The sequence below is a fragment of the Neoarius graeffei genome, chromosome 22, assembly GCF_027579695.1.
Source record: "Neoarius graeffei isolate fNeoGra1 chromosome 22, fNeoGra1.pri, whole genome shotgun sequence".
In the NCBI taxonomy this organism is placed as follows: domain Eukaryota; kingdom Metazoa; phylum Chordata; class Actinopteri; order Siluriformes; family Ariidae; genus Neoarius; species Neoarius graeffei.
Genome location: NC_083590.1, coordinates 12,977,640 through 12,991,306, shown reverse-complemented (window position 1 = coordinate 12,991,306; position 13,667 = coordinate 12,977,640). Strand labels below are relative to the sequence as shown.

The following is a 13,667-nucleotide window of genomic DNA, read 5'->3' as shown; positions in this document are numbered from 1 at the left end:
CGCGTGTCTGTGTGCTGATGTATGTAGAAGAGGGAAGATAGCCCTTTCCTCTGAGTGTGTTACGCTGCCTTGTGACACTGCAGTTCTGAAAGATGTCATCGATTGACTTCACATGTCTCAGAGACGTTTATCCATGTTGTTTTTATTTGCATATTCATTAAGAGCACATCTAATTAAAAAAAAAATGCTGCTGCTGCAGTGCGTCTCGAGGTGTCGCTGCGGGTCCAGTTTCCTCTGGAAGCCAAGCGGGCAGTGCAGGCAGCGGAACGGTCTGTAGTTGCTGTGCTTCCTGCTGTGAGTGATCAGGTTGGAGCTCTGGCTGAACGCCTTCTCACCTGTCAGCGACAGACAGAAAACGCAATAAGAGAAGAAGAAAAGGCACTCTGAGACACAGACAGGTCGCTGAAAGCTTCATCACAAAGATTCATCACCATACTCATATTAACGCTAGTCTAAGGACATTATATGTTATTTACCAGCTGGGAGGTCCGTATCGTGAAATACCGTGACTTCGGCCTTGAAAATACTGACCTCGGCCCCATTACCAGCTGGGAGGTCCATATTGTGAAATACCATGACAGAGGTCTTGAAAATACTGCCTGAGGCCTCTGGGCCGAGGTCAGTATTTTCAAGGCTGAGGTCACGGTATTTCATGATACGGACCAACCTTAAGCTGGTAAATAATATATTTATTTTTTTCTTTACCAAATTCTAACAGAAAATGAGAGCGCCCGAAAGGGAAACGATATTTAGAACAAACCTGCTACAAGCTCGTCAAAAACCTGTTTGACAAACTGCTTGGAATTTTCCAAAAATAAAAAACTTGATCTAGGTGACACAAAACCAGGTGCTTTAACTGTGAACACTTGTTATCGCTATCCATGCTGTAAAATTAATGCTATTATACTGAGAAATGTGAAAATAAATGTTGACAAAAAATTGCTACTATGTTTGTTGTTGTTGTGAACAACCAAGTCACCTAAGGTCCGTAACCGGGGTCCAGATCGTAGGATTCCAGACCGCTCACAAGCCAATCAGAGCACATGATTTGATGAAAACTGGACTGCAAAAAAGATGAAAAATGTGAACATATTCTCATAAATGCAGCATCCAGCAGTTGATTCTAGTGATGTGGTGAAACACTTCCTGTTTCTGTATCAGTGGAGCTGTGTGTCTGGAATACTTGAAGAATCAGTCGCTGTATTTGCTAGGCAGCTAGCTAGCTAGGCCGCTTTCATTTACAGTCTGAATTACTAAACAAATCAATTGCTAGTGTGATACACTCAAAAGATGTGACCATTTTTGTGTTTACTTTGGGAATTATTGTTTGTTTATTATTTTTGAGCACTTCTTTTTGCTAGCTAAATGGGAGAGGAAAAAAACATTTCAGTAATGAAATTTATGCCCAAAGAAAGTAATTACTTTTCTGGAGAGGAGAATCCTTAAATTAGTAGGAAAGAGGAGAGCGGAACCAGTGTGTACAGATGCGCTGTGCCTGGGTTTTCTAAGGTGGGAGGTTCTGCCCTCTCCTCAGAGGAAAATTGGGAAGAGGAACGTGTGATTCCAGTCTTCATTCCTCCTGACATTTCATGTGGATTTTACAGGTTGGTACACTGTATAAAAAAAAAAAATCACAAATAACTACCTCCTAAAGCTAAACTTTATGTATCGCAACCGTAATGAGTCTTGTCAGTAAATCAGAGTGTATTGTAAGGAGTTAAAAACTGATTGTAAAAGCTACGTGTAATAGCACTCTCAGGGAAATGACGACTGTTTAACCATGAGTCACAGACAATGTTTACACTTTTATGGGGTTAAAAACACATTATTAATATTATTGTCACTGTGTACATTAAAAATAGCAAAATTTTCAATGCTATGGCCCTGAACACTCAAGTTATTTCTGTTCTGTTTAATCTTAAAGCATATACACAGAGCCATGGCCTCACTTTCGTTTACAAATGCCTTGAGACCTCAAGAATGGCACAGGAATAGTTTAAAGCACTAATAATAAATCTAATATAGTAATTTTTACGATTAAAGTGATTTATATAGGTAGCGGTCTGAGTGAATGACGTTGACGTCCGTAACGTCACAGCAGGAAGGCTATCGGTCTCATCGCCATTTCCGCTATACTAAAACACACAGCTGACTGCAACTCTGATCCTCCATTTTAAGCTAATTTATCGCCGTGCCACGGAGATGTGTTTTTGGCCGGTGCAGCAACACGACAGAAGGTGGATTTACGTTGCATTCATGGCCCAAGAATGTTCAAACTGCGAAGATTTGGACGCGTTTTGTGAGAAGTTCACGGGCACATTGGGCGCCTACGAAGTGGTCTCTCCTCTACTCTGCACATTTTACTGAAGACTCGTATGAGACCTCTGATCTGTTGAGGAGTGTTGGCCATAAGCCCGTATTGAAAGAGGGTGCAGTACCAACAGTTAAAGAAAAAGAAAACTACAAGAAAAGGAAAGTATTTATTTTATTTATTTTTTTAAAATAAAAGTGAGTTCAGTGGCACCAGTCCTCCCGGAGTGAGCCGAGGGTTGTTACTATAACCCGGGATGGAATGTGACGGGACATATCGCTCTTTCAGTGACCTCCCTGCGGTCGTTGCTAAAACTGGTGACATCCTGTTCCATCCCAGGCTTTAGTAATTGCCTGAGTCCAGCAGTAATGGTGGAATACACAGCCACATTGTTTACCTGCATTTAGATTAATACATGTAACTTGTATTGTGTGTTTAAGTTAGCGGTATAAGATTATTTAATTTGCATCAGAATGTGATTGTCTCAGTTCATCTGATTATTTAATGAGCCTTTTACATTTTATCAGTGAAAATGCATGCATGTACGTGTATGTTGCATAAGTTATAGCACCTATCCTGTTTTAATGAGAGTCAACCCACAATCAATGAAGTCAAATCAGTCCGAGTTGAGCAAGTCGGTAACGGTATTTCTTACTTTCACCATAAATTTTTATTCATATGACGTTGGTCTATAGCTGTCAAAGGCCTCGGCCTTATAACCGGTTACCGCAGTGATGTCACGCACTCAGGGCTGGCTGGCTCAGCGAGGCAGCTCGAATGCCAACTTTGAGGTCGATTTTAACTCTCAAAAAAAAAAATTATTCCCATTTATGCAGCATACTAGAGTCAAGGACGGAGATACTATCCACTCAGAAATTTATTTAAAAATAAAGGCTCTGCGTATCTCCTTTAAAGATGTAGATTTTCCATTTTGAGAGTTTGACCCATACTAATATTTGAAGTTAATTGACATTCCCTATGTGACACATCGAGTGTTTTGAGACATAAAAACAGCCTTAGACTACTTAAAGTAGCTTACAACACACATGTATGTTCATTTATGTTTCTCAGTGTATTTTATGTATGCGTGTTTATTTGCTACTCAGATAACAGTATATGCAGTGGCGATCCTAGAGTGATTTACTCCCCGGGCGAAACCCCCTGCTGGCGCCCCCCCGGCCCAACCCGACAACCACCTCCCACTCACCACCTAAGAAAACACTAACTTTGTCCAGAACACACATGACCCCATACACAAACTCACAACAGCTATTTTCAAGAACAAATTTCCAGTTTTAATGACTAGTGCAATAAAAAATACAAAGATAAACAATAAAAGATAAACAATAAACAAAAAGACTCAATGACTTCGCATTACAGCTATCCACAGCTATTTAAGAAAGCACAACTGCACTACAGCACCACCCGATGGTCAAAATATTGCACAAGTCAGTCAGTTTTACCAAGAGTGCACAATGAATTATCATAGAGTACCATTCACCATTATTATTAACAAGAAGACTTAAACCTCCATTAAAGTCGCACCATATAAATAACAAAAGAAGCTAAACAGTTAAACAATCACAATTACAGAATAACATGAAGTGACAAAAGATCTAAAAATACTATACATTAAAGTGGCAAAAATGGTAAAACGCAATCATGTATCATAAATAAATGAACTAACGACAGAGAAGAGGTAAATCCTATACATATTACTGTACACATAAGAAGAAATAACAAACACTATTGTGTATCATAAATAACAAGAAGTAACAAATGAAGAAGTTAACACTCTTTAAAGTGGCAAAAATGGCAAACCACTATAATCTGTCATAAATAACAAGACGTGCAAAAGAAGTAAGAGGAAAACAGTCTATATACATTTAAGTGGCAATTATATTCAGGATGCAAAAGTGAAAGCACAACCTAAAAGTTGGCTTTTCTGGCCTTCCTGGATGCAAATTCTTCCACAATGTCTTCATATGAGATTGCTGTGTCACTGCATAAGCTGCCATTTTTAATTTGAAATAAACATTGGGAGGGCGGCACGGTGGTGTAGTGGTTAGCGCTGTCGCCTCACAGCAAGAAGGTCCTGGGTTCGAGCCCCGGGGCCGGCGAGGGCCTTTCTGTGTGGAGTTTGCATGTTCTCCCCGTGTCCGCGTGGGTTTCCTCCGGGTGCTCCGGTTTCCCCCACAGTCCAAAGACATGCAGGTTAGGTTAACTGGTGACTCTAAATTGACCGTAGGTGTGAGTGTGAATGGTTGTCTGTGTCTATGTGTCAGCCCTGCGATGACCTGGCGACTTGTCCAGGGTGTACCCCGCCTTTCGCCCGTAGTCAGCTGGGATAGGCTCCAGCTTGCCTGCGACCCTGTAGAAGGATAAAGCGGCTAGAGATAATGAGATGAGATGAATGAGATAAACATTGGGATATAGGCATTAGTGTTTCTGTGTGTGTGTGTGCCTAACTTGTCATAGCCCCATAATATGCACAATCCCGCCAGCGGAACGTTGTACTAGTCATCAAAAAGACTTTACTACCATAGTACTACACTACTATGACATTACACAGAGTCTTAAGTAATACATTACGACTTGATCATTGCCATTCTGGTAACAGCAAATTTATAACGGGCCGTGTTCGCGACGTACAACACACGACAAGAAATGTTTAACGACCATGTAAAAATGTTAACATTCTGTTGGCTAATAGAGGGCTCCGAGATGATGCTAAAAATAGTAACACTGCGCGTGCGCGGCCATCTTGGAAGTCACTCGCGCCAGAGCGTGCATAGAGTACACATCATAGAGTACACATTTAGCGATTCGTTTCCGCGTTAGAGGGCTTAGAAGTTTTGATTTTTTAAGAATTTAGACATCTGAAGTGATGGAGCACTACTGTGAAAGTTTGGATAAGCAGGCACGGGAGCGTTATGCTGAGAAGGTACGTTTCATTGGGAATGTAGATCCATACACTGTTAGTGAGAAGGAATGGAAAGCTGACCCCAGCTTGTTGCCGCATTTAACATACATAGATCTTGTGAACTATCTAGTGTTTCACCCAAGTCCATTTTGTGAACTAAAGGATTTCCAGAACTCCAAGAGCATGGAAGCATATGATAGATGTGTGTCCGGTTGGGTCTGCGATGTGTCGGTGTTTACTGCTGAAGACGGAGAGACAAAAGTGATCAGAGGGAAAGTGTTACACTTGCAGAGACTATCCCAGCCTAGTCTACACTCCTGGATAATAGTTGACAAGAGACATGCTATTTTGTGTGCACATTGCAACTGCATTGCTGGACTTGGGGAATGTTGCTCCCATGTTGCGTCCCTGTTGTTTTATGTTGAAGTGGTCACGAGACAGAGGGAAAGAACAACGGTCACACAACAGCTGGCATACTGGATGCTACCGGTAACTATGATATTAAAATAACTATTTTAGTAACTATGAAATTCAAGACAATATTAACCTACCTGTCACAAAGTGATCAGAACAAATCCGGATACAGTCAAGTTGTCCTAAATTTGATCGGTTGATGGCAGCCAGCCACTGTCGTCTCCTCCGCTTGCTTTTCTCCTGTGCTGCAATTCCCTGGTTAGTCACGACTTTAGGGAGTCTGTAGAAGCTTTTGCCACCCTTTTCCCCCCGGCTACTACAGCCAACAATGACACACATTTTCGGCATTGTCACCCCTTTTTGCTTCGCTGGACAACAACAATGCACTGACACAGCGGCCTTTGACTTCCAATATGGCCGCCGCCGGGTGCGCGCTGATCTCAAAGCACTCTATACAGAGCCCAACGTTAACCCAAGGCAATGACAGCAATAACTTTAAACGTTTTGTTGCAAAGCCTAATCGTTATGCTGAAATTAATTTGGTGTTGGGGGGCAGGCCAGGCCAGGTCGTCCGACTTAGCAAGCATCAATAATATAAGGCTAATTAGGGCACTAATTCATGTCACTCACTGAAATTGATTCATAAAGCATACCTTTTTCTTTTGCTCGTTTCTCCTCCTCTTCTTTCCTTTTCTTCCGGAATTGGGCACCTGATGGCTTTGACCTTTTCCTATCCATTAGATCTATCTCCCCCCGCCCGTCTTGTTTTTTTCGGGTTTTTTTTTTGGGACCGTTTTTTTTTTTCACGCCCACGCTCGTGCCACCCCGCGATGCCGACCCGGGCGGCTGCCCGGTCGGACTGCCCCCAGGACCGCCCCTCAGTATATGAGGAGTGTAGCTTCTAGCTGAGTTAATTGCACTATGTGGTAGTAGCTATGTGATCAGCACAGACGCTGAGAAGGTACACTTCAACAAATACTAATGTCACATGTAACCTAGCAGTGGTTCCTGAGTGTGGTGAACATGAGTTAATGGGAAGATCAAAACCCCCCAAAACCTACTGACGTACATTATTGCAGCAATGTAAGGACGCTAAACCAAACCATGGACATTGGAACAAAGATACATTCACGCACCAGGAAAGATTTTGAATGTTTATTCCATGTTTTCTGACATTCTGTAATAAATGAGAGGAAAATTGGGAAGAGAAATGTGTGGTTCCGGTCTTCATTCCTCCTGACATTTCATGTGTATTTTACAGGGAATTGGAGACTCTGAACCAACAACCTTTTTGTTATTGTTGTCCTAACATTGGGACACTGCAAGCTAGCAAGCCATTTCAAACAACGTTAGCGAGCTACGTTAGCTAGTGCATGTACAGTGTAAATTATTCAAAGAATCACTAAGCACTTATCTTAGCTTGTGCTTGTATTTTATTTATTATTAGCAAATGTTCTTGAGTCACACTAGTGCTCTAGAATCACTATACAAGCTATCTAATTCTCAGCTACGGTACATTTTATGTGATTATCGTGATTGATTAGAGAATTATTCTTATTGACTACGTTTGCTAGCTAGCTGAGTTAGCCAGGCAGTTTTCTGTGCAAACAGTAGCCTACCCTGATAGCGTCTGAAGCGCTCCTCAAAGACTCCTTAGCTAAGTTAGCTAGCTAGTTTTCCTTGGAAACATGAGGTATGTTATGCTAGCTTGTGTCTGTGAATTATCATTAACTAGACAGCTAAAGTAACTAGAAAGAGTTATTAAGAAGAATCACTAGCTAAGTTAGTTAGCCACTTTGCTCTGGAAACATTAGCTACACAGGTTTGTGCTCCTGTTGTCTTGAAAGCTTGAAGAAACATCAGCTTCATTTAATTTGTGAATTTGTGTCAGATAATTTGTGAAGAATTACTAGAAGTTATCCAGATTATTTTCACTGGAAATATTAGCTAGCTGCTTTTTATTTTATCTGTATTGTCTTGATTAAAGCCAGTCAAGATAGGTTCTAAATAACTAAAGACAGTTTGAAAGATAGGTTTTCTAACTAGCCAAATTAGCAAGTCAATTTACTCTGATAACAGTTAGCTTGTGTCAGAATTATCTTTAATACTTGTTAGCTTTATTTACAAGGCAGCTAAGGTAACTAGCTGATTTCCTGTGCAAATAGGTAGCTAGCAAATTTTCTGTGAACACATTAGCTAGCTACATTTGTGTGTGTGTGTGTGTGTGAGAGAGAGAGAGAGAGAGAGAGAGAGCAGTGTGTATGAAGGTGTGTTTCTTCATGTCAGATTTCTGGTCGAATCTCTTGCCGCAGTATTGACAGGAGTAAGGCAGAGTGTTGGAGTGGATCAGCAGGTGAGTGGAGAGAGTCGATGAGCATTTAAACACCTTCTCACACAGCTTACCGACAAAACTGCGATCCTAAAACACATTTATTAAGCTAACAGACCTTGCTAATTCTGGAAAGATTCACATCCTAACATCATATGACTACAACACACACCCACAGGTGTGCCTTACTTTAGCCCTGCCATAGAGGCTAGCAGGAGGTCGGAGCCCATGATGCTGTGTGTTGAAACCAAACCCAGTCAGTGGAACAGCAGCTCTGTTGATGTGAGACCTGCGCAGGTGAGTCACTAAACCCACGGCTGAGGACATCACCTGAGACACGCCGAGGACATCAAACACAATTCTTTATTAAAGTTAAAGCTGAAGGCTTGGGAAAGCTTTCTACTGGGTCATCATGGATCAGAGAAAACAAAAAGCTTTGATGAACTCCGAACAATTCTAAAAGTGTCCTAAACAATAGTTTGGAGAAGATCAAAGATCAACCTGTTGGTAAAAGTTGTAAAGAGTTCTAGTAAGATTTAATAAATCCTGAAAAGGCTTTTTTAATTCTAAAGAAATTCTAATGATTTGCTGAAAAGTTCTAAAGTAATTGCGGAATCTTGTAAAAATAAACTTAAACCGATTTTTTTTAAAGAATTCTAAAGATTGTCCAAACACTTTCAAAAGTTTTGAAAGAAAAAAGATTGTGAAAAGTTCCTAAGAATTCTAAAAATTGCTGAAAAGGTAGAAATAAATTTTAAAGCTCGAGTTATAAGCATAGAGTTTTACAGAGTTCTGAAGTGTTCTACATAGTTGTGCAGGACTTGTGTAGGGTTCTGTACAGTTGTGAGGAGTTGTGTATAATTGTGCGGAGTCGTACAGAGTTGTGGAGTTCTGTAGAGTTGTAAAGGATTGTGTTGAGCTGTGTCGAATTGTGTAGTTTTCTGAACTGTATAGAGTTGTGTATAGTTATTTATCTGTGTAGAGTTGTATGGCATTGTGTTGAGTTTTGTAGTTGTACAGAATTGTGTAGAGATGTACACTGTTGTGTAGCGTTGTCCGGTTGTATAGAGTTGTGTTGAGTTTTGTAGAATTTTGTAGTTGTACATAATTGTGTAGAATTGAACAGTGTTGTGTAGAGTTGTATAGTTTTGTAGTTGTACACAGTTCTGTAGAGTTGGACATAGTTCTGTAGAGTTGTAGAGATGTCAAGTTGTAGAGTTTTTTTGCTGTACTGAATTGTGTAGAATTGTACAAGGTTGTGTTGAGTATTGTAGTTGTACAGAATTGTGTAGAGTTGGACAGAATTGTGTTGCGTTGTGTAGTTTGGTAGTTGTACAGAGTTGTGTTGAGTCATGTTGCATTGTACACTGTTGTGTAGACTTTTGTAGTTGTGTAAAGTGTTGTAGATTTTTGTTTTTGTACAGATTTGAGTAGAGTTGTACACTTTTGTAGAGTTGTGTAGACTTGTAGTTGTACAGAGTTGTGTAGAGAGGGTCTCACCTTCTCACAGAGTGGACGTTTGCACAGTGGAGTGTTGGAGTTGTCCTGCAGTCTGTGGCTCAGCAGCACCTGCACCAGTGACTCCAGTTTCTGCTCCCTGTGAGAGCTGGGGGTGTGGCTCAGGGTGGACACCAGGGGGCACTCACTTTCACCTGCCTCCTTATCTACAGGAGCACATGCAGTGAGGCATCAGCCAGGAGCAGCGTTACTGACTCATCCCTTGTCCCTTCATCTTCTCATACACTTATCCTCTCATACCCACATACTCTCATCCCCTCATCTTCTTAGCACCTCATTCCCTCATCCTCTTAGCCCCTCATCCTCTCATACCCTCATACCCCCATTCTCTCATTTCCTCATCCTCTCCTCACCCCCTCATCTTCTCATCCCCTAATTCCCTCACACTCTCACCCCCTAATCTCCCCATCTTCTCATCCTCTCCTCCCCTCACCCCCTAGTCCTCTTGTCCTCATCCTCTTATCCCCTCATTCTTTCATCTCATCCTCTCACACCCTCATCCCTCAATCATCTCATCTCCTCTCATACCCTCATCCTAATACCCTCCTCTTCTCATCCTCTCATTTCATCATCCTCTCCTCCCCATACACACCTCATTCTCTTACTCCCTCATTCCATCCTCTCCTTATACCCACATCTCATCCCCTCATCTTCTCCTCCTCTCATCCCCTCATAACCACATCCTCTCATACCCTAATCCCTTCATTCCCTTGTCCTCTCATACCCTAATCCTCTCATTACGTCATCCTCTCATCCCCTCGTCATCTGAACCCTCTCATGCCATCTTCCCGTCATCCTCTCACCCCCTCATCCCCTGTCCTCTGACCCCCCATCCTCTGACCTCCCTCATCCTCTCATCCCGTCATCCTCTCTCCCCCTCATTCCCTCTTTCTCTGACCCCCCTCATCCTCTCATCCCTTAATCCTCTCATTCCATCATCCTCTCAACCCCTCATTCCCTCGTCCTCTGACCCCCTTCATCTTGACCCCCCATCCTCTCGTCCCCAATCCCCTCATATTCTTGTCCTCTCATACCCTCACCCTCTCTCCCCCTCATTCCCTCATACTCTCATATCCCAATCCCCTCATATTCTCATCCTCTTATCTCCTCATCCTCCAATACTCTCATTCCCTCAGGATTTCACAGTTAACCCGAAAAAAATGTGCAATTGGGTGGGTGGAAATACGGTACCTGGGTTTCCACTTGGGTCATGGGCAGGTGTGTCCCCAAATTGACAAGACGGCAGCGACTGCGGCCTGCCCAAGGCCTAAGACCAAAAAGGGAGTGAGACAGTTCCTGGGGTTGGCTGGCTACTATCGGAGGTTCATATCTAATTACTCAGACATCACCAGCTTGCTGACTGATCTCACTAAAAAGGGAGCACCAGATCCGGTCCAGTGGACGGAGCAGTGCCAACAGGCTTTCACCAGGGTAAAAGCTGCATTGTGTGGGGGGCCACTCTTACACTCCCCTGACTTCTCTCTCCCCCTTTTATTTTGCAGACAGATGCAGAGGGCTGGGGGCCATTTTGTCCCAGAAGGTGGAGGGTGAGGAACACCCTGTGCTGTACATCAGCCACAAGCTCTCGATGCATGAGTGTAAGTACAGCACCATCGAGAAAGGAGTGCTTGGCCATCAAGTGGGCAGTCCTCACCCTCCGGTACTACCTGCTGGGGCACCCTTTCACCCTCTGTTTGGACCATGCGCCCCTCCAGTGGCTCCACCGTATGAAAGATGCCAATGCACAGCTCACCTGTTGGTATCTAGCCCTCGAGCCATTTAAATTCGAGGTGATCCACAGGCTGGGGACGCAGATGGTAGTGGCGGACTTCCTGTCCCATCAGGGATGGGGGGGGAGTCCACTGCAGGCCAGACGGCTCCCCGGCCCGAGTCGGGCAGTGGGGATGTGGCCTAACATCTCTTTGTGAATGGAGGGCGGGGCCAGGGAAGGTGAGTGGCAAAGTCAATGCACCTGTGGTTCATTAAATGTTGTGTGTCGGTGTTGTTGCAGTGACAGAGGATAGAAAAGGAGAGAGAGAGCAGAGAGAGGGAAGCTCTCCTGACCAGAACACGTGTGTGTGTGTGTGTGTGTGTGTGTATGAGAGAGAGAGAGCAGTGAGTGAGTAAAGCTGAAAAGCAAGAAAATAAGTAAAAGTGTGTGTGTGAACATCAGCTCTCGCCTGCCATGTTTCTGTACTTCACCCACATCAGGGACATATTACTATACATGAGTAGAAGGCAGCCGTCGATCCTGAGGGATCATGGCTATACACCAGTGGATGTTTCTCAGCAGTGTCTGCTGTGGCTATAAATTCCAATGTGAGAGTGTCAAGCCCTGCCACATCTCGCGTGCTGCAAAGCGATGCTGGAGTGTCCTCTCCAGGGTGCAAGCCTGGGCAGTGAAATAGTGATATGATCTTGGGGGGGTTGTGAACAAAATTGAACTGCTTTAGGAATTCCAACTCTGGATTTTTCCTCCGAGTTTACTCCCAAAGCCTTTTCCATGAGTGGGTTTGGCCGCAAGGTAGCAGAGGCTTGAGATCAGAGTTTTCCTTCTCCTAGATGAGCTACCAGCTGAGGTTGACGAGCTCCATCTACCCGGAAAGCAAGTGGTTTTAAGGCACCAGTGACCCACCTTCGCTCCTTCTCCTGTCAGTAAAAGCAGGTTCCGCCAGGCTTAGAAGCTAAGCTACATGAGCAGGCCAGGAGTCGGACTTCAGTTGTCAGAGGCAATTTGAGATGCATACCATATGGGAGCATTTTATAGATAAAAGGAACTTGTCCCCACTACCACCCCATATTGTATTTTTTTATTTACTTCCTTATATTGTGTGCGTAAAACATACGAATCCATTTTCCAGAAAGGTTGTGATATTTTCCAAAATGTAATAAAAACAAAAATCTGTGATTATTTTTTTTTTTAATTCGCGTGAACATTTATTTAACTGACAAAAATGCAAAGAAAAGCTTTTCAATAGCTTTACAGACCAACTTAAATGTATTTTGTAAATATAAAAGTTAGGACAGAGGCATTATTACCATTGTATTCCATCATCTTTCCTTTAATAACACTTTTTAATCATATGGGATCTGAGGATATGAATTGTTGCAGTTTTGCAACTCAAATAAAAGGGTACGAGGCAGAGAATAGGAGGGTACAATTAAAAAGGCTGAAGGCCTTCACCGTGAACCATAGGCAAAAAAATTGGAAAACTAGGGTTATCTGAGAGTTTCAAGGCCTTTGGGGAGGAATTTCTAATTTATTCTAAACAGCAAAATAGAGTCTGAAGTGATGGTAATCAATACTAAAAATTTTAACAGAACTGCTGTATAATAATGAATCAAAAACAAATTTGACAATACAAAACTTTATATATATTTTTGATGTTTACAAAATCAACTAACAGTTAAGCTGCTAGCAAACAACCAATACATACACCCCCCACTTTATATTTTATTTATATATATATATATATATATATATATATATATATATATATATATATATATATATATATATAAGTGGGGGGGGTGTATGTATTGGTTGTTTGCTTGCTAGCAGCTTAACTGTTAGTTGATTTTGTAAACATCAAAAATATATAAAGTTCCTTCGAAAAACAATAGGGTCTTGCACTGAAGGGTGCTCGGGCCCTAATAATAATAATAATAATCCTTCGAAAAACATGATTTATTATTTATATATATATATATATATATATTTATATATATATATATATATATATATATATATATATATATATATTTATTTATTTATTTTATAATATATATATATATATATATATATATATATATATATATATATATATAAAGCATGTGATATCCCCTTTATATTAAGGAGGTTCAGAGTTCAAAGGATTTTTCAGATTTTTTAAAAAGAATATCTGAATTAATTTATTTATCACAGTTATTAGGGCCTGAGCACCGTTAGGTGCGAGACCCTATTGTTTTTGAAGGATTTTTCTTCTTCCTCTTATTATTATTATTCTGCTGCGTTTGGCCTTATTTGAGGCATTTCCCATGCACGAAAACTCATGAAATTTGATACACACATCAGTCTTTGTCACCGCTACTCACCCACAGACTTTTGGCCCCGGGCATGGCCCAGGGACTTCATAGCGCCCCTTTTTCCATTTCCCATTGAAATGAATGGG

At 41.8% G+C, this 13,667-nt stretch overlaps 1 protein-coding gene across 1 annotated transcript; it reads right to left on the bottom strand.

The window, feature by feature from the left end:
• Nucleotides 1–117: 117 nt before the first annotated feature.
• Nucleotides 118–10,527, bottom strand: LOC132870282 (zinc finger protein Gfi-1b-like). Its single transcript, XM_060903917.1, has 6 exons — nt 10,467–10,527; nt 9,478–9,641; nt 8,167–8,307; nt 7,903–8,067; nt 1,423–1,426; nt 118–335 (listed from the first exon to the last, which is right to left on the bottom strand). The coding sequence occupies exons 1-6, from the start codon at nt 10,525–10,527 to the stop codon at nt 118–120; spliced, it is 753 nt and encodes a 250-aa protein (XP_060759900.1).
• Between the last annotated feature and the right edge of the window lie 3,140 nt (nt 10,528–13,667).